This window comes from Ascaphus truei, chromosome 19 (assembly GCF_040206685.1).
Source record: "Ascaphus truei isolate aAscTru1 chromosome 19, aAscTru1.hap1, whole genome shotgun sequence".
Lineage (NCBI taxonomy): Eukaryota > Metazoa > Chordata > Amphibia > Anura > Ascaphidae > Ascaphus > Ascaphus truei.
Genome location: NC_134501.1, coordinates 6,429,841 through 6,457,503, shown reverse-complemented (window position 1 = coordinate 6,457,503; position 27,663 = coordinate 6,429,841). Strand labels below are relative to the sequence as shown.

The window sequence follows — 27,663 nt, the reverse complement described above, 5'->3', positions numbered from 1 at the left end:
GTTGCTGGTTTTTCCTTTTAAATCACTTTATTTACCCAACTTGTTTTTTTTTTTTTTCATGCAATTGTTGGAAACATTTAGTTAGAATAATTAATTTATTCTTCAACGGCTCTTAATAATAAGAGGATTTTTACCTACATACATGTGATCTTCACCCGCCTTTTACCCCTCTCTGCCGTTCTCCCCACTGCAGGGGTTTGCATACCATAGACAGTATGGAATATGATGCCCTGTATGGTTGCTGTCAGTGCATGGTATAGGTAATACTGTATATATTGTGCCTCTGGGACACAGCACTTTGTACGAGTGACAGTTGATGTAAAAAAAAGATATTCTTTCTTTAAAGAGGCAATCCAAGCAGGGTATGTTTTTGTAAATGTTATTTTTTTTTTAAACATAGCATTGAAGCAGGGGGTCTCCGGCGCTGAATCCCATTAATTTAAGCTCCGGGGACCCCCTGCTTCTGGAGATATAGACCTTCGTAGGGGGTGCCGGTGGCCACTCCGCTAGCAAGGTTCGTATTCGGGCCTCCCACGCCCTGCAGGCCAATAGGAAGCCGTGACGTCATCAGGTTTGGCTTCCTATTGGCCCACGTGACCGGGGGCTTTAAACTTTGCAGAGATACAGACCTCCCAAGGGGCTGCCAGTATTTTGGGAAGCAGGAGGTCCCCAGAGCTGAAATTAATGGGGTTCAGCTCTAGAGACCCCCTGCTTCAATCTTATGCTTATTTTTTTTATTTTTTTCATGAGACGTAAGAGGTTTTAAGAGCGGTCTGTGAATAGGTTTACTGGCTCTGCACTTCTTTAACCCAAACAAAGAAATCAAGCGCAAATACTCCCTAGGTAAACCAATTAATAAACCAAGTGAAGAATAAAGTGATAAGCAGTAACAATAAAGTCCTTGGAAATAGTCCAGCTCCCCCAGAAATAGACTCTTCCCAGGTCCTAGGAAGGTACGGAGAAAACGAGATCCGGAGTGCAATATACTCCAAGGGTATATGAAATATAAAGCAGCAGAAAGAATATATAGTGTAATACTGTATAAATCACATAACAAACATAGACCCGTGATAAGTATCTCACTCCCGGGTTATGGGAGGACGTTGGCAGTGTGCTGGTTTGAGTAACCAACTCCTAGGAATTTCTCGGCGCCCTCGGTAAACATCCAAACGAAGCACAGGATAAGGGGGGGATCCCAGATATAAAACAAAACAAATGGAGGGCACAATTGCTTTATAATTCGAACAGTTAAAAAGTAACACACTCGCAGGCACTGACGTTAAACGTGCATTGAGACCTCCCAGGGTGAGATGCAGAGCTTGCTCCCGGCTGTTACACAGCGTCACAGCACTGCCTCCCCCATAGGTACCCCAGCCATCATGTCCGGTTGTAATGTCACTTAACAGGGATGTAAGCAGCGATTTCAGCTGGTAACTCCACAGCAACGGGACACTCCAACACCCAACGCGTTTCACTCTACGAGTTTCCTCGAGGGATAATCTTCTTCAACTCAGGCTGTGCTGAAAAGCTGTATAATGCGGCAGGCATAAGCTTACAGGGGGCCATGTTAAACTGGATGACAAGTAGAGGGACTCACGGTGCTCATGTCCGTGTCATTACCCAGAATCCCTTGCTGCGGTAGAAGCACTGTATGCTAAGAGATAATGGGGAAAAGCATGGTTGCAGACCTTTCTGAGACGTGTGAATGTGCTCACAATTTGTTATTTTTTTTTAAAAGAAGGCGTCCTGGGACTAGGATGACCATATTTGTCCAGGCAAAAACCGCCGTGCATGCGCAGTCACCCTCGTGAAAGGAAACAATGAATTATACAAAATGTCTTTTATAGAGTGAGACAAAAAGTCCCGGATGTGGTATATACAATGTCCCGAATAAAGCGCAAAGTCCAGATTAATAGTAAGTCCAGCTGCCAGAGTCCACGGAGGGGCTTCCACGTCCCTCCAAAAGTGAAGTACAGAAGAAAGAGGATGGTGTCCTCTGGCTCATCACATCAGATAGATATGTGGGAGATAGGAGAAACAACACAGTAATAATGTAACCAATATATCAGTGTCTGAATATTTTAAGGAAGACTTACAAAAAAATCCTTGTTGTGGTAATTCACATCACGCAAGATCACTCCTGGGACGATTCCCCGGACTCCCGCGCAGTCAGTGGATATATGCTGCTGCGTAGGTTTTCTAGCTGCATTCATGGATTCGGGGGTTATCTTTGGGACTGCCCAGTTGGCAATGGCAGTGTTGGTTATACCCTTACACAAACAGAGGAAAATGCCATGGCATAATAAGGTTTTTTAATAAAAAATAGTCTGGTATAAAAGATAAGTTACACTCGCAAACGTTGGATTCAATCGCGCGTTTCGAATAAAGCTTTCCAGCCTGTGGCAGCTCTGGTCTCCCTTCCCCCGGGTGTGCTCGCAACCGGAATCTGTAGGGTCCCTCTCACTTGATTTCCCTCGCTCCTGCTGTATCGCGGTGTCTGTCCCTCCAAGTTGGAACTCTGGGCGAGGGTCCCGTCGCCGTATCTCTCCTACCTCGGCTTGTGCACAGCCGGGGAGAGGGTCGGATCGACAGCGGCTTCCTCCTGTGGACTCCCGTCAATACGATGTTGCTCCCAGGTGCCAAAGTCAGACAAGTGAATTCGAATTGGTGCATCTTGGAAAACTACAGTGGCCTGTGAGGGTCCCCAACGCGTTTCGCATTCAAGCTTCCTTAGGGGTACTCAGCGTATTCCCCCAGGGGGGCTCCGGAGCTGAACTGTGTTCATTTCGGCTACTCCTGCTTCCAGAGATACTTATCTCCGTAGGGAGGATCTCTCCAGTCAAGGACCCGTGTGCCTAATGAAATGGCGGCATTTAAATGTCCTGTGGGCCAATAGGAAGCCGTGACGTCATCCGGTGCGGCTTCCTATTGGCCAGCGTGACCGGGACATTTAAACTCCACAGGAGATATTAGCACCCCCTACGGAGGTAAGTATCTCCTGGGGCAGGGGGTCCCTGGAGCTGAAATGAACGCAGTTTAGCTCCAGAGACCCCCTGCTTCAGTCCTGTAATTACATTTTCTAGGCTGGAACCCCCAAAACACCTTTCTTTGAAGGTTGACATCTATGACAGTAGTTTATTCAAATTTCTATCTCGATATACTCTGAATATTCTTATACCCTAACGCAGGGGTGCGCAAACCGCGAGGTCACGTGACGCAACGCGACGCAACGTCACATGACCCCACAGCATCATTAGGTGCCAGAGACAAGGTAAGGGGGGGCATGAGCAGGCAGGAGGGCGTAGACTGAAAGGTGTGTGCACCCCTGTCCTAAAGCAGGGGTCCGGTATTTGCTCTATAATCAGTCCCAGGAAATTCCCCAATATAAAAATATACTTGGGGTTTTCATTCCTTTCTAAACTATCCTATTAGCACAGAGCGCCCTCTGGGGGCCAAAAGAAGCAAAAGGAAGCACGTGTTTTATTCGAAATATCTCCTAATGGGGCGAAATACTGCAGACAAAAAGATAAAGTAAAAAATACCTTTTATACATTATTGAATCCCACCTTCAAAAGGGGGGGGGGGTCTGTTTTACGGGAAGGAAGATTTCAATGTTCTTATCTCTTCCCCTATCCCATATCTTTTTAGTGCCATTTGAGATATTTTCAGACTAAAATGGCCCAGATATAGAATAAGGCCCTTAAAGCAGCAGACCAAGCAGCCTTTTTTTTAATCTTTTTTCCCCTTTAATATGTGTATCAATACAATCCTAAGAATGATAGGTAATTAGCGAAGTTGCCGATCGATCCGTTCTCCTGTGATCGATCGGCGAAGATTTGGCTCGGGGGTTCACTAAATGGCTGTCAGTGCAGCAGAAGAGGATCAAAGATGCAAAGTTCTGTGGGAAAGATCATGTGACCAGGCAGTCACTAGATACAATGGGTGCACTGCTAGAGAGAGGGCAGGGATCAAAAAGGGGTATCCCAGAACCTGTTTCAGAAGAGAAAAGGGATGTGACTTTGTAAATGGTTGCTTTACAAGGTTACATTAAAAATGTAATTCTGAGCTGTTTAAGAAAATACTTGTAGCATTTTTGTTTTATATAGTACATAACTGATTTATTAAAAAAAAACACCTGTGTAGGATATTGCTTGGTCTGCAGCTTTAACATTGCAGTTCTGAGAACGTCTTGCTGTTTGCTTCTCAAAGTTATTTTTGTGGGTGTCTCTTAAATTTCACGGTGTTGCAATATGTAGGAAGACTTCGGTGCAACATTTTCACCAGATTATTTGACAAATTTGCGATTTTTGCTCATATTTGGTAAAATACTTTTAAAGCTTTACATTCTTCTGCCCCTCCTTACATCTCAGCCCTAATTTCTCGCTATGCACCATCCCGACTCTTGCGTTCTGCTCAAGGATGTCTTCTTTCTACCCCCTTTGTATCTAAAGCCATCTCCCGCCTTAAACCTTTTTCACTGACTGCCCCACACCTTTGGAATGCCCTTCCCCTCAATACCCGACTAGCACCCTTTCTATCCACCTTTAAGACCCACCTTAAGGCACACTTGCTTAAAGAAGCATATGAATAGCACTGTGGATATTCTGAACACATGATACATAAAGCTTGGCCCCCTGCAGACGCACTTACCAGAACTCCCTCCTACTGTCTCTTTTCTGAAGCCAGGGTCACGTTTGATGTGTGAATGGCTCCAGATAGCATTAACTCAGTTCCCTTTTAAATCACTCCAAGCCCTGTAATATTTCCTCCACTTTATTGGGAAAAGCAGCAGAATACAGATACTTGTGGATGGTATGTAGTGGTGATTATTTGTTAGAAACCGGTAAAAAGAGATGGCCTCACCATGGGGGATGAACAGAGAAGGGTCTTGTACTCACTGTCTCCAGGGTGGAAAAGGAAGTGAGGGGCAGTGTGGGTAAAGGGAATAGTCTAGGGGCAGACTATCTCTGAACAAACAGGAGGGGGGGCAGACTAGCCCATTCTGGTGAGTATCACAGGGGCTGCAGTAGCAGCTCACTGATTCCATGCCCAGAGGCAAGAAATGCAACATTGTTGCAAGTTACACAGGCACAGTATGTGTGTGCAAACTCCATGCAGCTGGGAATAAGCTCTGACAGGCAGAAGCTGCAAAGGAGAGAGGGAGTTGAGTAAGAAATGTAGTTCTGGTTCCATGACAGTCTCTGTACGTTCTCCCTACCTACCAATTAGACTGTAAGCTCCTTAGGGCAGGGACTCCTCTTCCTTAATGTTACTCTTATGTCTGAAGCACTTATTCTCATGACCTGTTATTTATATTATCTGTTATTTATTTGATTACCACGTGTATTACTACTGTGAAGCGCTATGTACATTAATGGCGCTATATAAATAAAGACATACAATACAAAATGGCAACATATAAAGGGGGAGAGAAGGGATTGTGGAGGGGAGAGAGAAGGGTTTGTTGGGGGAAGAGAGTATGGTATGTGTGGGGAGAGAGAATGTTATGTGTGGGGCGAGAGAGAGAAGGGTTTGTGGGGGGGAGAGAAAGTGGTATGTGTGGAGAGAGAGAAGGGTTTGTGGGGGGGAGAGAGAATGGTATGTGTGGGGGGAGAGAGAGAAGGGTTTGTGGGGGGGAGAGAGAATGGTATGTGTGGAGAGAGAGAGAAGGGTTTGTGGGGGGGAGAGAGAATGGTATGTATGGGGGGAGAGAGAGAAGGGTTTGTGGGGGGGAGAGAGAATGGTATGTGTGGGGCGGGAGAGAGAAGGGTTTGTGGGGGGGGAGAGAAAATGGTATGTGTGGGGGGAGAGAGAGAATGGTATGTGTGGGAGGGAGAGGAAGAAGGGTTTGTGGAGGAGGGGAGAGAGAAACCTCCCTCTCCTGCCCCTCCCCCACAAGCCCTTCTCCCCCGCCCAAATCCCCTCCACTCCCCTCCCCTCCCCCACAAGCCCTTCTCCCCTCCCCTCCCCCACAAGCCCTTCTCCCCGCCCCTCCCCTCCCCCACAAGCTCTTCTCCCCCGCCCCTCCCCTCCCCCACAAGCCCTTCTCCCCAGCCCCTCCCCCACAAGCCCTTCTCCCCCGCCCCTCCCCCACAAGCCCTTCTCCCCCGCCCCTTCCCCCACAAACCCTTCTCCCCCGCCCCTTCCCCCACAAGCCCTTCTCTCCCGCCCCTTCCCCCACAAGCCCTTCTCTCCCGCCCCTTCCCCCACAAGCCCTTCTCTCCCGCCCCTTCCCCCACAAGCCCTCCCCGCCTCCGCCCCCCAGAGGGTTCCGCGCGCCCTCCCGCCTGCAGGTGGCACTGCGCACAGAGCGCCTGACCTCCGCCCTCCCGCCCGCAGGTGGTGCTGCGCACAGAGCGCCTGACCTCAGCCCTCCCGCCCGCAGGTGGCGCTGCGCACAGAGCGCCTGACCTCAGCCCTCCCACCCGCAGGTGGCGCTGCGCACAGAGCGCCTGACCTCCGTGCCCCCCCCCGGTCGCTCTCTCCCTGCTCCGGACGTCTCTGTTTTTGGAAAGGCCGCAGCTCTTCTCCCGCGTCTCAGGTGATAGCGGCGGCGAGATGTCCGTGACCGGGGCCCTGCGCACAGAGCTGGCCGAGGCCGTGTCCAGCTGCCGGCTGCTCGTAGTCGGGGCCGGAGGGATCGGGTGCGAACTGCTCAAAAACCTGGTGCTGACCGGCTTCTCCAACCTGGCCGTGGTACGGAGGGAGCCCGGGGCCTAATCACAGGGGAGCCGGGGATTTGTACATAGCCTGAGCAGTGCGCTGTCAGAGGGGTTCATTTACCCGCCAAAGGCGTATGCAGAGTATTACTCCTCTCCCCCCCTCTGCAGAGCAATTCTCCCACCCTGCAGAGCAATTCTCCTTTCCCCCCTCTACAGAGCATTTCTCCCCCCCCCCCCCCGCAGAGCGTCTCCTTTTATTTTCTGCAGAGCATTTCCACCTGCAGAGCATTTCTCCTCCCCCTGCAGCAGAGCATTTCTCCTCCCCCTGCAGCAGAGCATTTCTCCTCCCCCTGCAGCAGAGCATTTCTCCTCCCCCTGCAGCAGAGCATTTCTCCTCCCCCTGCAGCAGAGCATTTCTCCTCCCCCTGCAGCAGAGCATTTCTCCTCCCCCTGCAGCAGAGCATTTCTCCCCCATGCAGCAGAGCATTTCTCCCCCCTGCAGCAGAGCATTTTTCTCCCCCCTGCAGCAGAGCATTTTTCTCCCCCCTGCAGCAGAGCATTTCTCCCCCCCTGCAGCAGAGCATTTCTCCCCCCTTGCAGCAGAGCATTTCTCTCCCCCCTGCAGCAGAGCATTTCTCTCCCCCCTGCAGCAGAGCATTTCTCCTTTTGCAGTTCTCGTTTTCTTCTGCAGAGCAGTTCTCCTTTTCCTCTGCAGAGCAGTTCTCCTTTTTCCCCCACTCTGCAGAGCAGTTCTCCACTCACACCTCTGCAGAGCGCGCACAGCTCTGGTGCCCTTGCATAGTGTGCACCACTCTCGCTCCCCTGCAGAGCGTACATTTTTGTATTGATTTAACTCGTTTTTTAGCAGCTACTTTTTCCTTTTAGTTGTGTTCCTGCTGTGAGTTATACAAATATTTTGCAAATGCTGTTTTATTTTTCCCAGATCGATCTGGATACTATTGATGTAAGCAACCTGAACCGGCAGTTTTTGTTTCAAAAGAAGCATGTTGGAAGATCAAAAGCTCAGGTAAAGCCTGCTTCAGACCGTTGCTGATTTCTATTCTGATTGTATCTGGTGGACTTAAAAATAAACCGTTCCGTTTGCTTGGAAGTATTTTTTTTTTTACATTGCGTTCACATCATAATATACTATTGTTATTCAGATGAACGTAACTCCATTTTGTCATTGTATAACAATCTATATATAATTGTGTTATAACATTGTATAGCAGTGTAATTAGTGAGAGACCCTGTTGCTTGGTCTTCCCAATCACACTCTGGTTATATCGGCCTATAGTTGTTGATGACGACCTTCTTAGAAGTGCAAATATTTATTGTAGTGCATTTGTTGTTTATACAATAGTTTTGAAGGTAGTGAAAGCAACACTCCTGTTTGTTTTGAATTTTTTTAGGTTTGAAGCAGGGGGTAAACAGTGTTAATTTAAGCTCCGGACACCCCCTGCTTCGCGAGATACTTGCCTCAGTAGGGGGTACCGGTAGCTGCTCCGGTTGGGCTACTTGGGGCTATCATGGTGGTTTTAATGTCCTGTGTCACACGGACCAATAGGCAGCCGTGATGTCATCCCTTGCAACTTCCTATTGCCCTCGGGACATTAAAACCTGCGGAGCGGCTACCGGCTCCCACTATGGAGGAGCTCTGCCATAATATATAGATATAGAAAGCAGGGTATCTCCTGAGCGGAATTTCGTTAATTTCAGCTCCAGGGACCCCCTGCCCCCCAAGATACTTATATCTGAAGGTGCAGACAGTTTGTTACTTCGGTTTAAAGGTCCCGTGACGTCCATCCCTGCGGGACCTTAACCTGGCATTTTCTGTGTGCAGCCGAGGCGGCTACTGACAGCCTCTTTTAGATGTACCTTGGAAGCAGCGGGTTCAGCTCCGGGGCACCCCCTGCATCAAACCTAGTATAAAAAATACAAAAAACAAGAGGTGATGACACTTGAATGATACTCATGATCTTCCACAGGTGGCCAAGGAAAGTGTGCTGCAGTTTTGCCCAGAAGCCACCATTACATCCTACCATGACAGCGTCATGAAGTAAGTTTTGATTTGAACGATTTAAGTCCAATTACCCACGTTGTTTTGTGTTGTAATTGCACTATATGTGCAATAACTCGCTTTTTTGGCACCTCCAAACGAAGTGTTGAAAAGGATTTGAGTTAACCATGGTTTCTTAAATGTATGGAGCAGGGGCGGCCAACTCCAGTCCTCAAGGTCTACAAACGGGTCAGGATTTCAGGATATCCCTGCTTCAGCACAGGTTGGCCAGTCAAAGACTGAGCCACTGATTGAGCCACCTGTGCTAAAGTAGAGTCTGAAAACCTGACCTGTTGGTAGCCGTTGAGGACTGGCATAGCCCGCCCTCGTATAAACGATACAAGATATTTAAAGCGGCAATCCATGCTGGCAATTTAATTTGTTGGCTGGAGAGATGGATTTAGTCACATAAACCAGGTGGAATATTTCTTTCATTGACATTAATTACAGCTTTCTGTTGGTGACCCGCCGGCCATATTAGTTGTTTTTTTTTTTGTGTCAAAACACCAACACATAAAAATACAACTATCTCGGGAACCATTGCGGTGGATGTCCTGGGGCCGCAGATAAACTCCCAAAAAGTTTTCGTACAATGAGCTTTTACACTTGCTGATTTGGGCATGAGTCAAAATTTATTATTGTATACTATATTTTAATTTCTAATGAATGTAATATTTGGAATATTGTTACCTGGATATTAATTGCAATGAGGTATAGACATCCAGTATGATGGCTAAATTACTAAGCAATTCTAAACTTCTGAATGTACCCCCAGTTAACAGCAGAGGGATATTAACTTTTCTGTACTGTTTCATACAGCCCCGACTACAATGTGGAATTCTTCAGACAATTTACACTCGTCATGAATGCCTTGGATAACAGAGGTCAGGGTTTCAATGTTTGCTCTTAATGTGCCGGGTACATTTATTCAACGTAATCAAATAAGCGCACTCCCCTATTGTTATTAGCACCCCCAGGTAAAATTCTTAAATTATATGTATAAACAGGCAAAAAAAAAAGTAGCTATGCGTGCTATAAACTACTGGTAAAGTCTCGAAACCCCCTAAGGAAACTTCCTTCCAAGAATCCAAAATACATGTATATAAGAAGTGGGGGGAAATGCTCATTCTTAGTAATATCAAGAAAGGGAGGACACCAGTCTTGGACTAATACGTCTTTGTATTCAAGTCTACATATACAAATCAAGGGACAACTGCAAATAATTACATAAAAATACTAAATAGGACGCAGTAGCACACCTGACACACTCGCCCGAAGACACTCACGTTGTGGGTTATGGCCCTTTGGCAAGAGTCTTGTAATTGTTTATAATTTTGTATTTAGTATTTTTGTCATTTGCAATTGTCACTTTATTTGTATTGTATGCTTTGAATACAAATACGCATTTGTCCAAGACTGGTGTCGTCCCTTTCTTGGTATTACTAAGACTGAGCGTATGTCCCCCCACAAGGGTGCATTTATACAACAATAAGACATGTAGAAGGAATAAAACACTAAACATCAAAAACCAAGACTATACATCAATTGGTGATTTCTTACTTTTGCTCTCCTTACTTTAGTGCACAAGAAATTATTAGGAGTGGTTCTGTTCTGCTCGTATTAAAGCCTCTGTGACCCTTTTTAGCCGCCCGTACCCATGTGAACAGAATGTGTTTGGCTGCTGACATCCCCCTCATTGAGAGCGGAACCGCCGGTTACCTTGGACAAGTGACCGTCATCAAAAAGGTGTGTTGCTCCTCCTTGTAGGAGTTTGCTATGATATTCCCGTGTATCACTTGCAGTCAGAAGTTTAAATAAGTAGGGGATTTTTTTCCTTGTTCCAACAGATGTAGCCAGGTTTAATTTTGTTTCTGCCGGGGGGGGGGGGGTGGGTTAGCTGCGGGATCCCCCCAGGCACTGGGAAATACTTGCTTCCGATGAAGCTGCGGCTTTTTAAATTTTTTTTATTTATTTATTTATTTTAAAAGCTGCCGCTTCAGCAAAAGTAAGTCCGGCTTCATCTGCATAGAGTGCAGTGTTGACAACTATTTTATTTTTTCCTTCCTGCATGTATAGGGAGTTACAGAGTGCTATGAATGTCATCCTAAACCAACCCAGAAAACATTCCCAGGCTGCACAATCCGCAACACTCCATCTGAACCCATTCACTGCATTGTGTGGGCAAAATATCTGTTCAAGTAAGGAGCCAAGTCTTGTAATCTGCTCTATTTATTGGAAATATAGACTAGTTTTGCCATATTTCTTTCTTCCAAGCAGCCTTGCACTGTTTGTGGTACCGTTGTAATATTCCACTTAAATGGTCAGCTCGTCTTAGTTTTGGTGATGGGTTGGGTGTACATCACTAGTAGAGTGCATATTTATTTGAACTTAGCATCTGTTTAATAAATAATAACTTTATTTCATATAGCGCTATTCTCCCAATGGGACTCAAAGCGCGTCACAATTACAGGATTGTTAGACACCGCCCCTGCACAAGATGGGCTTACAATCTGATTTTGGTGACTAAGGCACAGGGAGATAAAATGACTTGTCCACGGTCACAAGGAGCTGACTCCGGGATTTGAACCAGGTTCCCCTGATTCACACTCTGTGTCATTGTTGACACCTTTACTCACTGAGCCGCTTCTTCAGATTGCTTGCTAATGGGAAAGTTTTCGTGCTACAGCGATACTGTTGAATTGTTAAACATCTCTCCTACTCATTTAATCCACATAGCCAGTTGTTTGGTGAGGAAGATGCAGATCAGGAAGTGTCCCCGGATACAGCTGACCCAGAAGCCTCCTGTGAGTATGAAATAATTGTTGAACCTGTATCTCAATGGAGCCCAGCCCTTCCTTTACAGAGACGTCCCTTCTGTGATCACCTCACACTGCTTAGGATATTACGTTTTTTAATTGCAGGGGAGCCAACAGAAGCGGCTGCCAGAGCCAACGCGTCTAATGAAGACGGGGATATTAAGCGGGTTTCTACTAAGCAGTGGGCAAAGTCGACGGGATATGATGCAATGAAGCTGTTCAACAAGGTGATACTACTTTATGCATAGCCACCTGGGGAATGTTTATCTCTCTCTGTTCTGCAAGAGATAGAATAACTTTGTTAGGTATTTAATACGTATGTAATGAGGAACGTTGCTCATTTCAGCAGATTGCATTGGAAGTATAAATAAAGAGATCCTAACATACTGTACCCACTGGAAATATGGATTAGATGCAGAACTTTTATGTATCAGAACACAGCTTTAGCGATCTTGGAATCTGTCCTCGGCACACTTCTGTTTCTGCCCATTTCTATGGAACGTGTGTATGTCTTGTAAACCTTAACCCAGAGGTTCTCGTCTCCAGTCCCGAAGACCCCCACAGGTCAGGTTTTACGGATATCCCTGCTTCAGCACAGGTGGCTCAGTCGAAAACACAGCCACCTGTGCTGATGCAGGGATATCCTTAAAACTGAAGACTCTACTTTGAAAACTCAAAGCCTGAGCCACTGATTGAGCCACTTGTGCTGAAGCAGGAATATACTGAAAACTTGACCTGTTAGGGGTTCTTGAGGACTGGAGTTGAGAACCCCTGCCTTAACCAATCCACATTTGAGTCCTTCTCTAGAAAAAACACAATTCCGCAAGGAGGTGTAAGTCCGTGGCTTCTTCCTTCTCGCTTCCGGTGTTTGGTTTGGGATAATAAGCTTGTTTAATGTAGTCCTTACAAATGACTGTGAGGTTGTACTGTACTGTAAAATGATTGCGTTTCAGGTATAACTAGATTTGGGTACAAATAATGCTGCTTTGTGTGACGGCACGCTCAATTCATCTGATGTTTTTAATATGTAGGTAACGCACAAGTCTGAAGTAGTAGTTTGACTCTGTGGCTTCCATGTTGCTGTTGCAGCTTTTCAAAGATGACATCCGGTATTTGCTGACAATGGACAAACTTTGGAGGAAAAGAAAACCTCCGGTGCCGTTGGACTGGGCCGACATGCAGAATAAAGGTAGACTTCCTGTCTTTCAAGCAGTGTCTCTTGTGTTGATGCTACAAAGCAATAAGGCGAAACAAAATGGAAGAGCCCTCGATCATATTGGGTTTTATTTGTCTACTGACCTGAATAGCCCAGACTGTATCCTACCCAACATACTGTAGGCTAGCGCCATTTTCTGCCTGCATTTATCACATGGCTACTATCCCTCAGGTCATGTGAGACAGATGGATTGAACAATAGTCTGAACATTTCTTTGTGTTGATATGCTTTCACAGAAAAGTATACCTCAGAGCAGCAGAATGAATCCTCTAGACTGGGCCTGAAGGATCAGCAGGTCCTGGATGTCAGTAGTTGCACCCAGCTGTTTTCGCACAGTGTTGAGACTTTACGAGTGCAGATATCTGATAAGGGTGATGGTGCTGAGCTTGTGTGGGACAAGGTAAGTAGCTGATCACTGTTTTGAGGGGATGATATTATTATTTTAGATGGAAAACTGTTTTCTTGTTGAAAGGGGGTAAACTTGTATCTCACATGAATGTACTTGGATTCTTAAATAACATTATGGAAGCCCATCGCCATTAGAAACATGTTTGTATGGGCAGTACCTTAACCTTTAAACTCTTTAGTGCTGTTTGGTTCACACGATAAAATAAACCCAGGGGAAATATAACTAGTCTGTTACTCCAAAGTTATAACGCGATACACATGTGGTGCTTCGGTTTGTTAGGCAACCTCATTTCAGTGAGGGGGGCACTGTTGCATGTTAAAGTTTTAAAGTGTTTCCGCTGTGTTTAGTGAGTCCAAACATAAGGTTCTGATCTGTGTAAAACTGAGGTCTTGTCCTTAAGGGTCAGGTCACGTGAACTATACGGAAGGTTGTAGACACTGAACATAAATCCTGGAGAGACATTGCTGCATATTGCCTTGTCCCAGTATGAGACAACTGGGGAAAATAATGGCGTCGGAAAATTCTCTTTGTTCTTGTACAGGGTACATAAATCATGTATTTGTTTGTTTGTTTTATTGATAGGATGACCCGCCTGCAATGGATTTTGTAACTTCTGCAGCTAACCTCAGAATGTATATTTTCAGTATGAACATGAAGAGCAGATTTGATGTCAAGTGTAAGGCGACCACTATTTTTATGTGTTGTGGTATTTTTACTTATGGTGATACTGGTATGACTATTATATCCTTTGTCTTGTTTGTACAGCAATGGCGGGTAACATTATCCCTGCTATAGCTACTACCAATGCAGTGATTTCTGGTCTGATAGTGCTGGAGGGTTTGAAGATCTTATCCGGCAACATAGAGCAGTGCAGAACTGTAAGTTCCCGTTTGTGACTTGCTCAACTTTGATTCCCAGGAGTCTCGATGGCAGCAGAATGAAGTGCTTTGAACTGTTGACTTCTTTTGGGCAGGTGTTCCTGAACAAACAACCAAATCCAAGGAAGAAGCTCCTTGTACCGTGTACACTGGACCCACCCAGCGCCAACTGTTACGTTTGTGCCAGTAGACCGGAAGTGACAGTGAAGCTAAATGTTCATAAGGTGACCGTGCTGACATTACAGGACAAGGTAGGCTACTGATTCGGAACTTAAACATGTGTAACTCAGGGGTGGCCAACTCCAGTCCTCAAGGGCCACCAACAGGTTAGGTTTTCAGGATATCCCTGCTTCAGCACATGTGGCTCATGTGATTCTTCTTTGACTGAGCCACTGATTGTGCCACCTGTGCTGAAGTTAAGAAGCCCCTGTGTGTTGCTGGATGTTTGATGACTGGAGTTGCCCTCCCCCTCCTCCCCCTCCTCCCCCCTGGTGTAAGAGCGCCACATCTGCACAGACGCATTTTTTTCAGAATCTAGAGCTTTTACCATACCGTGGCTTAGAAGTATTTCCATATAAAGATGCTTTGCTAATCAATGCAGCGTTCCTTTCCTAAATAAGAACCGTTCTTTTGCCATCAGAAATGCAGTTGTGGCCTGTCTGTCACAGCCTGCAGGAGTTTTGTACCTTCCTTTTACAAGGCAACCCTTTGGACATGCTCGGACATCCTGATAGTAGTTTAGCACCAGCAGGTGGGGGGGGGGGGGGGGAATATGAATATTCGCAATCCAAGATCAGTTTTCCTGTAGCCCTACTGTTCAGGGTAGCTATATTTGGTGGGCAAATGCTACATTGCCTACCTATCTTGGCATTATATAATGAATGATACCTAAACTACTTCATATCAACCATATCATGCCCATAACAGTTTAGTTAAAACCACAATTACATGTATATTTTAAAGTTAAATAGAAATAGGCGTGTTAGTCCTGTTGTGTGAGTGCAGAGAACTGAGAACTTCAGTATTAGGCGATAGCTTATTTTTTAATCTGGACGTACAATTGATAATATAAGACAAGCTTTTACGAGCTTTACTCTCTTCCGCAGGTCGACCAATACGTGTATGTAAAAATGTATATTATAGAGTAGCTTGCTCTTAAAATTGCTTATATTTCCCTCGAGGGGAGAGGTTGGACAGAGAGAGAACGAGGTCCAAACAAATGAGGTTAACAGCGTTTATAAGACATGGCCAGAAAATTCCATACAATATGGGAACCCTGGAATTCCAGGAGGGGGAGACTATATGATTCTCCTATGGGAGATTGTGAACATGTATATAGATAGGTGACTAGATAGTCTTTGTCTGGAAAATATATGCAGCAATGGGTGTGATGGTGTTGTGCTAGGTTCATATATATATATATATATATATATATATATATATATATATATATATATATATATATATATATATAAAGTGGTACCCTCTCTTCTTCCCCCTCCCCTTTTTTTATTTTCTGTGTTCCAAACCAGTTGTTTGAAAAGACAAAGAAAAAAAGTTATTAAAGAAAAAAATTGCTTAATATTGTTTTTGGGGCTTTTTTATTTTATTTATTTACTCCATCACTAATCATGGGAATCTTTTCAGATATTAAAGGAAAAATTTGGTATGGTCGCACCAGACGTTCAGATAGAAGACGGTAAAGGTACCATACTAATCTCTTCCGAGGAAGGCGAAACGGACGGTGAGGGCAGCGAGTTAGTGATGCGTGAATCAGTCTGCAACTTTTCCTTTATATTAATCCTTCAGTCGTCTTGTTCTCTGGCTTCTTCTCTTCTACTGTCTGTTTCCTTGTACACACCGCAAGTATTTTGCATCCGAATATTGTCTCCCCTCCCCCCCCCCCATCTCCTTTCCTCGCCGTGCAGAATAGCTTCTCTTAGTCTTGGTTTTCTTGTGTATATGTTTTGCTTACATCTTGATGCTTCTGTACCAATTGCAGCGAACAACAACAAGAAAATATCAGACTTTGGCATAAGAAATGGCAGCCGACTTCAAGCTGAGGATTTCCTTCAAGATTACACTCTCCTGATCAATATTCTGCATGGGTACGCCGGAATTCTTTATGGTTTATGTGTAAAGCGCCAACATATTCCGGAGCGGGGTACAGCGGGGGTGCAGAGATTTGATCGTTACATAAACTGAATGACATACAAATAGGGACAAACCGATATATAGTGGTATACTACTATACCCTACTCATGAGGGTTTACAATCTAGAGGGCTGGAGGGACCATGTTGAAACAAAAAGGTAAAGTTATACCGCAGGGGAATTCGAATCGTTGGGAAAGTGACCGCGTCCTCTAACGAAGAGAGCAGAACCGTGGGCTGTCTGTGTGACACGGGGCACGTTACCGCGCTATTTACTAAGGTTATATTACTAATATCTACCTGTTAAAGCAGCAGTCCAAACTGCCGTTTTTATTTTTAAATTTATTTATTTTTCCCCCTTTAATATGCGCATCAATACAATCCACACAATAAGTAATTAGCTAAATTGCAGATCGATCCGTTCTCCTGTGATCGTTCGGCGAAGATTCGGCTCGGGGGTTCACTAAATGGCAGTCAGTGCAGCAGAAGAGGACCAAAGATGCAAAGTTCTGTGCGGAAGATCATGTGACCAGGCAGTCACTAGATACGATTGGTGCACTGCTAGAGAGAGGGCAGGGCTCAAAAAGAGTTGTGCCAAAGACTGTTTCAGAAGAGGAAGGGGATGTGACTTTGTAAATGGTTGCTATAGAAAAAGAAAATGCTCGTTACATTATAATACATAAAAAATGTAATTCAGATTGGTTTAAAAAAAAATTCTACAAGTATTTTCTCATGGTACAGAACTGATTTATACAAAACACACGTAGGATATGGCTTGGTCTGCAGCTTTAAGCGGCAGTGTTCTCAACTATTCTATAAAAGGTCACATGGCTGCTCAGTGTGGGGCCCAGTTCTTTGCTGGAGACAAACCACAGATTTAATTTCCCTAATTTAGTGGTTCTCTTGGCAAGCCCTTCTGACTGCATGGGTTGAATGAGCAATCCAAATAATATCCTAAATGTGTGTTTCTAAATAAATCAATTCTGTAGTATTCGATAATACTTACTACCTTTTTTTTTTTGTATTATTATTTTAAAATTCAACTCAATGCAATTTTTTCTGAGGTTTTAATATACTGAGCATCCTTTGATTTCTATAACAGGCTTTATCCCACCTCCCCAGCAGTGCAAGATTTTTGTAAAACTTTCCTGTTTGTGAAAATTGTTGCCAATGTTCCCAGCAGTTTGAGGTGCAAACTGTAACATAATGCAATGTTACCTTAGTAATATCAGAATACATTGTAGCTGCTGAGTTACACTGACTGAAGGATTAATTGGAAGCTGAAAGGTAGCCATTTAGTGAACCCTGGGAAGCAGGATTTTGCTGATCGATTAGTGGAGAATAAATCTATCGGCAGCTTGGGTAATTAGTTATCAATACAAGTAATCAAAGGCTGCATATACTAAAATTTTTTTTAGTTTTTGCGCTTCTTGGATTGCCACTTTAAAACAATTACTTGTTACTAATAAAGTCAAATACTAAGAATAACACAAACGCAGACTGCTGTTGTAAAATGACACAGACCCGGGGTCTTACTAATATTTCCGTTCTGGTGCTTGGACCATCGGTAATTGTGGGACTTACAAGACATTTTTCTGCAATGCTTTACAGGTCATACAATAGAGCCAGGAACCCTGCTAATTTCCCATGTTTGTTCCCATTTACTGGACAAGCCCTTATAACACTGGTGTAGGTGGCTGGGCTTCGGGTCGCTGGCTCAGGTTTGTGTGTTGTTTCTTTAGGGAGGATTTGGGGAAAGATGTGGAGTTTGAAGTTGTTGGAGACGCTCCGGATAAAGCACCTCCGAAACCAGCGGAGCAAAGCGCCAAGAGCATCACCAACGGCAGTGATGACGGGGCGCAGCCATCCACGTCCACAGGTAATTCATCCTCACACTTTGCTGATCTGACCTCGTACACCAGGGGGGCTCAACTGCAGTCCTCAAACTCCCCCAACAGGTCCGGTTTTCCGGATATCCCAGCCTCCGCACAGGTGGCTCAATCAGGGGTCGGTCTTCTACCTAGCCTCTGAGTCACCTGTGCTGAAGCTTGGATAACCTGAAAACCGGACCTGTTGGGGGAGGTCTTGAGACCCCCTGCTGTACACGGCTGCAGCTCACACGCTTTAAACATATATATTCTTTTAATTGAGGAAACGATATATACATAAAACAGCTGAAATATGTTCCAAGCACAGGATATTACACGCAATCACGTTATGATCCACATATTCATACCATTCCTTTTGAAATATACAAAGTAATTGCTGTGTGCCATTTTAAAGTTGTTAAATGATCTTTTCTTCCTTTTTTTTCCTTTTTTTGTTTTAACATTTTTAAACACGTGTACGGTAAAATGTTGACTCTACAGTTAACAAAGCAGGAGGGGTGAAAGGGATAAAAGGGAATAAAGACTAGGAAATCAGCTAAATAACAAAATAAGAAAAGCTAACCTGCCGTTTAGATTAGGGAAAAGAATTGAGATTCAGAAAGGGCCTTAGATGTGTATTTAGAAATATTATTAGAAAGCCATGTTTGTTTCCTCATTCTTACATTAGTCTCTTGTCCTTTTGGCATAATCAAAATGCTGTGAGTGATCAGAAGAGCTGAACAGACTGAGCACATGTCAGGGACTGGCTGAACCACAGCAGAGGGATGTCATTCTGTGCGAGAATACGTTCCTATAAAAATCATCCTTCACTAGTTATACACTGAAGGATACAAAAGCAAAATGACGTGTGTAAGGTTAGAATAATTTAGCTTACACATTTCTAAGTTAACACAAGGATTGAAATGCTCTCGTCAATTATGTGTAATGTGAGGTCATTCAGACACCGGTTCATATCACCCTGTTATAATGACTGGTCAGGTTTAATCACTGTTCTAATATAAACAAATGAACAGGTTTAAAGTACTGTAATAAGAATAGACATAGAAATGAGTCCTCTGACCAGATCTTGGTTTCCCAGGTGCACTAAGTGCAGGACCACAGGGCTGGGCAAATTAAAGATGGGCGCCGGCTCAGACTTCAGGAGCTGAGGGGGTATCTTGGCTTTAAATATAGGTACAGTATCTAGTGGCTTCCCAGGTGCTGGAAGACATGGGATGCTTCATTCGACACACTTCTGTACGGGGGCATTCATTGCGTGCTTTGTCCGGTCAGAGATACCTTTTGTAAAGTGGTAAAGAAGCTGCTCTTCAGCAGTGGTTTTACCAGGATGCAGTTCCAACATCTATCACGAATTAGGACTGGGTTTAATGGAATTATTCGGGTCCTATAAGGACAACATTGATGGTGAGATTTGGGTTGGGAGTGCTGCTACTATAGATGCTGCACGAAACAATGTTACCCCATTATAATTCGGAATAGCAGAGATTCAATAGCAGTAATGACACTATACCACACCAGAGCGAACGGCTTGAGCTGTTGTGTGTGCTTAACCCTGTTCTCTTAATGGAGCCATAATTACGATCTGTTATCAACCATAAATGACTAAAGTGCTTGCTTTCCTGTAATAGTTGTTATTTTGGGATATGCACTTTGTTCAAGCTTTACAGCAGAGGTGGCTAACTGCAGGGCCACAAGCAGGCCAGGTTTTCAGCATATCCCAGCTTCAGCACATGTGAATCCGTTTTCGACTGAGCCACCTGTGCTGAAGCAGCAATATCATGAAAACCGGACCCGTTGCAGGTCCCTTAAGGACTGGAGTTGGCCACCCTTTTTAACGTTCTTCAAGCATTTGTCACGGCTTCTAGAGCTGTGACCTCACTGCGGCTTTATGTGGCATCTTACCCCCCTGGTTTCTTTTTTAACAAGCGCAAGAGCAAGACGACGTTTTGATAGTCGACTCGGATGAAGAAAGTGCTTCCTCTAGCAACTCTGATGTCAACATGGAAAGCGCAACTTCCAATCTGAAGAGGAAGCTGTCAGACGATGAGCCAGTCAACACCAAACGAAAGCGCGCTGAGCCGCCCGCAGAACCGGATGATGACATCATAGCACTTGACTAAGTTCCTCAGCAGGCCAACCTTTTTTTTTTTTACTGTTCTGTGACTTTATTAGGGTGTGTTAAATGTCTCGAGCTAGACCTCTGGTCCTAAGGGAATAATGACATGCCTGTGACCTCTACATTGTCTGTGAAATTGATTAAACCCATGTTTATTTATACGTTCCTACCACTGTGTTTGCATTATCCGACAAAGTAGCACAGTTCATCCCGTTCTCTCATGAAAATGTATTTTGTAAGTGGTTTAGTATTAAAACTGTGGTATTGTGAAGCATTTATTTTTGCATCCCATATTTATGTACCGTTTTGTTACATTTTAAGATAGATTAGAAAAAGAAGGGACTTGTCTAGAGCTAAATATTTCTCGCACCCTAATCTCATTCAGAAATAGTTATCATTTCCCACAAAGTGCCACATTAAGAGACCATTTATTGTTGCAGGGGCTTGCAGTCGTTCTTATATTCGTACGTTCAGGGCCTTTTACAATAGTGAATGGGTTGAACACCTGCTGGCACTGTGTACATTACTGTAAAACAATTCATTTCTCTCTGGTTTTTCAGATTGTACTGCCTGGTGATGTCGCGCAGATTCTCTGCATTGTTCCAGGTTATTTATATTTCACGTTTTGTAAACCTTAAATACAGGTTCATACTGTACCTCCCACCGGACCAAATAAATGACATCTTGTTAATACCTGCGTACAGAATCTGTTTTTGTGGCTTAGGTTGGGGGGGTGCTCTACTCCAGTCCTCAATCCCGTGCCCCCCTCCCCAACAGGTCAGGTTTTCAGGATATTCCTGCTTCAGCACAGGTGGCTGAGTCTTTGAATGAGCCTCTGATTGAGCCACCTGTGCTGAAGCTGGGATTTCCTGAAAACCCGACCTGTTGGGCTGGCGTGAGGACTGGAGTTCAGCATCACTGGCTTAGGTGACATTCCACAATTCACTAGAAAATTGAAGGATTCACAGCAACAGAAAAGGTTTGGGCTTCGCTGTGCCCTTCTGTTTCCGTCCTGGTCTCTTGGATGACAGTGCGGTTCTGGATCACCCCCACAGCGGAAGTCAGATGGCAGTACCACACTTAATTATTGTTCTTGGGGGGGGAATGCTGTCAGCGCAGAGAAGCTGTAGGTGGAACTTAAGCCTATTCCAAGGACTCCAAAAAGTACAGACGTGGGGGTTTTTATCCCTACTCCATTTCTAAGAAACGCTCACTTTCATAAGACAACCCTAGAGACTGGTCTCATTACCGGATTAAAAAAATAATTATATAGGCTTTCAGAAACCTAAGGCCCAGGCCATGGTTAGTGCTTGCTTGCGTGAGCGTGCTCTCGCTTGCTGATGCTTGCCACTGAGCCCCTACAGCCGCAATTAGAGCGGCTTTAGTAGGGGCTCGCCTGCGCTTCCGCGCGCTTGCGGAAGCGCAGGTCATTAGTTGAATTTAAAATTCCCCTGCTTGCCGGCGCGACAGGCCGGTCACGTGAGCGGTTCGCCCAATGAGGGCGAACCAGCTCCGTGACGTCACTGGCCCGCCCCCGGCCAGTGACGCGCCCGCCCCCTGACGGCTGCTGACAACGCGTGCGGTAAGCAACTGCAAGGCCAGGGAAAGCACCCGCTTTCCCTGCGCCTCAGCACGCCAGCAGGGAGCATGGCCGAGGCCTAATGCATTACATGTCCTACAATAAGCATCGTTCAGGCTGCAATAAAATCCTATATTTGTAACCCCTGCAGTCCTGTGTGCAGAGCAATGGGATGCAGCACTCCAACCCTGAAAGGGTTACATGTGGGGAAAGAGAATAAGCGACTAGTTCTGCTTGTATCTACGAGCCAGGCTGTAGTTCTGGTGCTGCCCACAGATTGAGAAGGAATATGGATGGGGCATAGAAGAACAGACTCGTTACTGAGGTGTCTCAGAACGGTTTATTCCCCACCTCTCATTTTCTTATGTCTCAAAAACCTTTTCTTTGTTATATTCCTCCACAACGATGTGAGAGACTGATAAAGTCATACAGAAAACGATTACTTCCAGTTATTGCTGCTAAAGGTGGTTCTACAAGCTATTGGAGCTTAGTTTTTCACACACGGCTTCTCCATTTTGGCTTTATTTTTGTTAAATCATGACACGGTGTAATATGTCATGTGTTTTGCATCTGAGGTTGTATTTACCTAATTTTAAGACCTGCTAAGGAACAGATGATGATTGTTATGTCCTGATATGTAAAACCATAGAATTCAAAGAGGGTGTACTTTCTTTTTCACACAACTATATTTTGTCAATTGGATGTAGCATTGGGCACCCCTGTTTTTCATTTGGGAATTAACCTGGATTTATTTATTTTTGGATTGGGTGTTTGTCAGTTGCGTTTCCTCTACAGTTGTTCCACCCCTTCTTTATTAGAGAGCCAATAAAGGTAAAGAAGGCGGAGGAAGGGGGGTGTGGCCTGTGCATATGCGTGTTGAACAAAGTTGTCGTGGGAGGGTCTGCCCCTTTAATACAAATGATGTTCTTACATCACCGATGTTTCCATCTCGACATCCAATTACTGTTTCACCAAGTGCTCCTCCGTCTTCAGCACATGGCTCAGCCTCTCTGTGTGGTCAGCCGTTGTTTGATCACGTTGCCTGTAACGTGTCACGGAGTAAACGCTACATTAGGGACACAGCGCCGATATTAACAGTCCATTAAAAAAAAAACCCGCCAGTGGCGAGAACAAGTTGCTGGGTCACGTGACCGCTGCCGGATTCTGGGCCAGACCATTACTAAAGCTACGGGGAGGGGGTCCACCTTTCAGGGTAGTCCATGATCACAGACAGCCCCTGGAGCAGGGGTGGGAACTCCAGTCCTCAAGGTCCCCCAACAGGTCAGGTTTTCAGGATAACTCTGCTTCCGCACAGGTGGCTCAATCAGTCCCTGCTTCAGCACAGGTGGCTCAATCAGGCTGTCTGAGCCTCTGATTGAGCCACCTGTGCTGAAGCAGGGATATCCTGAAAACCTGACCTGTTGGTGGCCCTCGAGGACCGGAGTTGCCCACCCCTGTCCTAGACAATGAGCAAATGGTTCTGTAGCTGGCATACCGTTTACGTCCTAACGTCCTCTGGGCTGGCACTTTTCATGATGTACAGATATAACCAGACTTACTGTTCGGGTTTCCCCCGCTGAAAAGCTAAGGCGCAGGGGGAGGTGGCTGCCGTCATGCACCACTGCTCTTCAAGGGGACCTCCCGCAGCATAAATCCTGGGGACCACGCACGCTCGCGCAAACAGTAGGTCTGGATACATCTGTACAGTGTACATCAGGGGAGCACTAACTTCCTGCGCTGCGCCCCCCCTGCCTGCTCTCCTGGGTCGCCCCCGTCACCTCTGTCAAATGACGTGGCGGCGTCATGGAGACGCGTGACAAGCTGGGTAAGTATGTTTACAGAGGCCACGCGCTCTGTGTGAGGCCTCTAACCGCCGCGCCCCCCCCTCCCCCAGAAAAGTCTTGCGCCCCCCAGTTTGCACTGGTTTGACTTATAGGTATATTCGTCTTATAAGTCACATTTGACTTGTCAGCACGTCTCAGACAGGGATTCTGGGTAATGACATGCAAATGAGCACAGTGCGTCACTTTTTGCTTCTTGTCCATTTTAACAAGGACCCCCTGTCCATCGTTAAAATTGACAAGAAGCAGGGAGTGACGCACTGTGCTCGTGTGCATGTCATTACCCAGAATCCCTGGCTGCAGTGGTAGCACTGTTTGCTAAGAGATAACGGGGCAGGGCAGGGTCGCAGACCTGCCTGAGACGGGGGATTTTTAGCTGCCGTATTTAACGCGAGGAGACCTTTTTCTATTCTTGGTGATGTGTTCGCTTTTGTGCCAGCAGGTGGCAGCCCGAAACTCAATAAAACATCATTTATAACCATAACAACGGAGAAACAGGCGCTCTCTAAACACTCTAATTGGCGTCAGTAAAATCCGGTGACTAAAGAACGAATTCCTCTCCCGCTTGGAGGGAAATAAGTGTATAAGGAGCTGAAATATGATGGTTCCGGATGGAAACGAACAGCAAGAACGACCAAAAAAATGCCCTTTTGCTTGGAAATGTTTACTTAAAGCACAGGAATGTGGGTCAACATTTCAGGTAGAAAAGGTCAGTCCCACAGAGTTGGACAGAAAATGTTTTTAAAGCTGCAGTTCTTCTTTTTTTTTTTTTTTTTTTTTATCCCGGTCAAAAGCTTCATTGTAAAACCACTTTCTCTGGGGGTCTTTAAAGATGATTTTTTTTTGGGCTTAATAACCATCTTTGCGACTGGAATTTTTGCTACTTTCCTTATGATTAACCATTTCTGTATACCTCGCATATTCTGTGATGTTATTGCTTTTTTGGGCCTATATTTGCAGAGCTAACACTTTTAAAATGATGAAAGAACCATGATAAATAAAATTAAAATAAACATTGTTACATTGCAGAGCAAACACATAATGCAGAGGTGGCCACCTGCATTCCTACAGTTCCACCAACAGGTCAGGTTTTCAGGATATCCCTGCTTCAGCACAGGTGGCTCAATCAGTGGCTCAGTCTTCGACTGAGCCACTGATTGAGTCACCTGTGCTGAAGCAGGGATATCCTGAAAACCTGACCTGTTGGTGGCCCTTGAGGACTGTGGTTGGCCACCCCTGAACTATTTAGTAAAACAGAACCAGGTGTGCTCAGACCTACCCCTATATCGGAATGTATCAGTAATACTATCATTCAATACTTTTATGGAGTAGGCAGCCAGGAGTATACAGCTGGCAAATGGGCATGTATCCTTTTTCACTAAGGAATTTGTGCACCCCCAATTTGCCTTCATAATGTTAGTGGAACTTTGCTAGTGGATAACGCCAGTTTTTAATTGCACTAAATCACAAAAAACCTTCTGCTTCATTCATTTAACCCTTTCAGGGCACACTCACATACTTCACCATGTTTAGCCCATAGGGCAGTAAGAAATTGTACTTTTTCCGTGCAGGTACCTGCTATATATGGGGTTTATCTTCATGCGGTTGGCCGGCTTGAATCATGTTTTGACCAAAAGATGCAACTAAATGTCTCCTTTGTTATATAGACTTAGTTTTGAAATGTCACTAATCAATTGCCAGCCAATTTGGGAGGAGCGCTGGAATTGTATACTTGTATTACATTACATTTAAATCCCTCCTGCTGATTCAGTAGGTGATGCTACATGGGACTACACCCCGGGTATGAGATCTACATTTATTTTGTCTGCTCCTAAGTCAGGAGGTCTCGACTTCAGTCCTCAAGGGCCACCAGCTAGTCAGCTTTTGAGCATATCCCTGCTTCAGCACTGGTAGGGTTGCCACCACTCTGGGTTTGACCCAGAGATATCTTCGGGCTACAGGTTGAGATTGGAAATCTCCGGGTTCCTGCAGGGCCTCGGCTCTTCCCTTCTCTGGGGGCTGGCATTATCTGGCGGCATCTCCCCCTGCATGGGCCCCATCAAAATGGCTCCGAGACGTCAAATGGCGTCGTTTTGCCACGGCAATGGGACGTTATGGCGCCATCCCGTTGTCATGGCAACATGGCGCTGCATGGTGTCCCGTTGTCATGGCAGCATGGCGCCGCATCGTAATTTGACTTCCCATTGTCATGGCAACACAACGCCTTTTGATGTTGCGGAGCCAGCGCGCCGGGACCATGTAGGGGGAGATGCCGCCGCTGGAGAAGGTTAATAATTAAATATATAAATAAAAGCCTTTAAAATATATATGTTAAATCTCCGGGTTATCATTGAACAGAAAAGATGGCAACCCTGAGCACAGGTGGCTCAATCAGTGGCTCAGTGGAAGATTGAGCCACCCATGCTGAAGTAGGAATATCCTGAAAAGCTGACCTGTTGGTGACCCTTGAGGACGGGAGTTGAGACATCCTGTACTAGGTCACTCCTACTAATGTCCAGGAAGACTTCTCTATGCATGGACAGCTGCCCGGCTTCCCACATTCCCCGTGTGTCTCGTAGCCAGAAAGAGATACGGTCCATATAAAGGGGTTATGGTGAGAAAGGGACGTTGACGGGCAAACATGAGCGGTACTGCTGCCCTAGTCTCCACACGGTCCAAATGTATGATGTATGGACATAAATAATTCCATTTTAATGGGTGCATTAATTGCAGGACATGGCTTGTGCTAATTGTGCTAATAATAAGTGACTCCGTTGCTACGCGTGAGAATCTAAGGCAGGCTGTCTCAAACTCAGTCCTCAAGCGCGACCAACAGGCCAGCTTTATGGATATCTCTGCTTCAGCACAAGTGGCTCAATCAGAGATTGAGCCACCTGTGCTGAAGTAGGGATATTTATAAAACCTGGCCTGTTGGTCACGCTTGAGGACTGAGTTTGAGACCCCTGATCTAAGGACACACAGTTCAATATGCTGGGAGACGGTTTCCCAGTGTTAGAGAAATGACCAGCTCTGATTAAAAGAAATAGTAGAGCTAAATCTTCCCCAGCACAGGGAAAGCCGCTTCACTGCGTATTGAATCAGTGAAAGAGACTTTAGAACAGGGCCTGGTGATGAAATGCAGAGCATTAAGGGCCTCATGCAGAGAGCAGCGCAAAAAGTGAAAGCGGCATTAATTGGCGGATTCTGCCTTCAGAAAGGCAGAAACCGGCAAGTTTCAAAAAAAGCGCCATTTTTTTTTTTCCCCTTCAAATTCGCCGCGCGCCTGGAGAGTTTAAAATCTCTCCAGTTTTTTTCTCTGCCGTATGCAGAGAGCCGCGATCGCCATCTAGTGGCTGTTCGCGCCAAAAAAATGGCGCGATTTTCAACATTTTCCCTCTCCACCAAGCAGCTGGCGCTCCGCGGCCGGTGGAGGGGGAAAAAAAAAAAACGCGATTTTTTCCCCTGTAGTTTCAACAGCGCTAATAGCGCTGGTTGAAACTCTCCATATGCAGAAAGGCAGTTTTCTGCCCTTTCTGCATATGGAGATAAAAACTCTCCAAAAAAGGTAAAATTTTTCCCCCTCTCCAATTCTGCATAGCGCTGCTCTCTGCATGAGGCCCTAAATGAACCTCCCGTTCTCTAATTGGGGTCCGCGTGACAACCTTTAGGATATTTTATGTCCATCCTCAAAGGTTTGCTCAGCGATTTGTATACTAAATACTGATGTCAGTGCAAATCAGGCTGGGCCGAGATGTTAACGTGATGTACCTTTCTAAAAGCGCTGAAAAGGTTTAACACAGTCTGCCGCCCCACAGCAGGCGGGGCATGTCACAGGAAGCAGAAGGCCCCTTGTCTAAGGCTGAGCAATCTGATATTCACAGATCAATAAATCCACCTGGCTTATTTTCTCCCGAAAAGCTCAGACAAAAGAGTACGTTCCTAGTACCATCTGGCTAATTCCCCGACACCTCATTCAGCTGGGACGGTATAAAGAACGCAATCCAAAAGATTCACTTAAATGCCCTGTAGTCTCAGCATAGATTCTCC

General features: G+C 45.4%; 1 protein-coding gene across 3 annotated transcripts; it reads left to right on the top strand.

The window, feature by feature from the left end:
* The first annotated feature begins 6,470 nt into the window (after positions 1–6,470).
* Positions 6,471–20,887, top strand: UBA2 (ubiquitin like modifier activating enzyme 2). Of its 3 annotated transcripts, XR_012789082.1 has the most exons (18): positions 6,471–6,696; positions 7,606–7,689; positions 8,651–8,721; positions 9,541–9,605; positions 10,367–10,467; positions 10,798–10,919; positions 11,458–11,525; positions 11,643–11,764; positions 12,627–12,726; positions 12,990–13,153; positions 13,745–13,838; positions 13,928–14,040; positions 14,136–14,291; positions 15,688–15,784; positions 16,043–16,148; positions 17,934–18,070; positions 18,791–18,934; positions 20,007–20,137. XR_012789082.1 is itself a non-coding variant. In XM_075576381.1 (17 exons), the coding sequence occupies exons 1-17, from the start codon at positions 6,559–6,561 to the stop codon at positions 18,780–18,782; spliced, it is 1,773 nt and encodes a 590-aa protein (XP_075432496.1). In that variant the 5' UTR covers positions 6,471–6,558; the 3' UTR covers positions 18,783–18,797. The 3 variants fall into 3 exon arrangements, 2 of the variants coding, with proteins under 2 accessions (XP_075432496.1, XP_075432495.1); XM_075576381.1 differs by lacking the exon at positions 20,007–20,137 and having other exon boundaries at positions 18,748–18,797; XM_075576380.1 differs by lacking the exon at positions 18,791–18,934 and having other exon boundaries at positions 6,472–6,696; positions 20,007–20,887.
* The last annotated feature ends 6,776 nt before the right edge of the window (positions 20,888–27,663 follow it).

Excerpts from the sequence above, each read along its gene's own strand:
- UBA2 (XM_075576380.1), top strand. The coding sequence starts at position 6,559 with ATGTCCGTGACCGGGGCCCTGCGCACAGAGCTGGCCGAGGCCGTGTCC. Across the intron at positions 6,697-7,605 it reads GCTTCTCCAACCTGGCCGTG|ATCGATCTGGATACTATTGA; the intron begins GTACGGAGGGAG and ends TATTTTTCCCAG. Across the intron at positions 7,690-8,650 it reads TTGGAAGATCAAAAGCTCAG|GTGGCCAAGGAAAGTGTGCT; the intron begins GTAAAGCCTGCT and ends GATCTTCCACAG.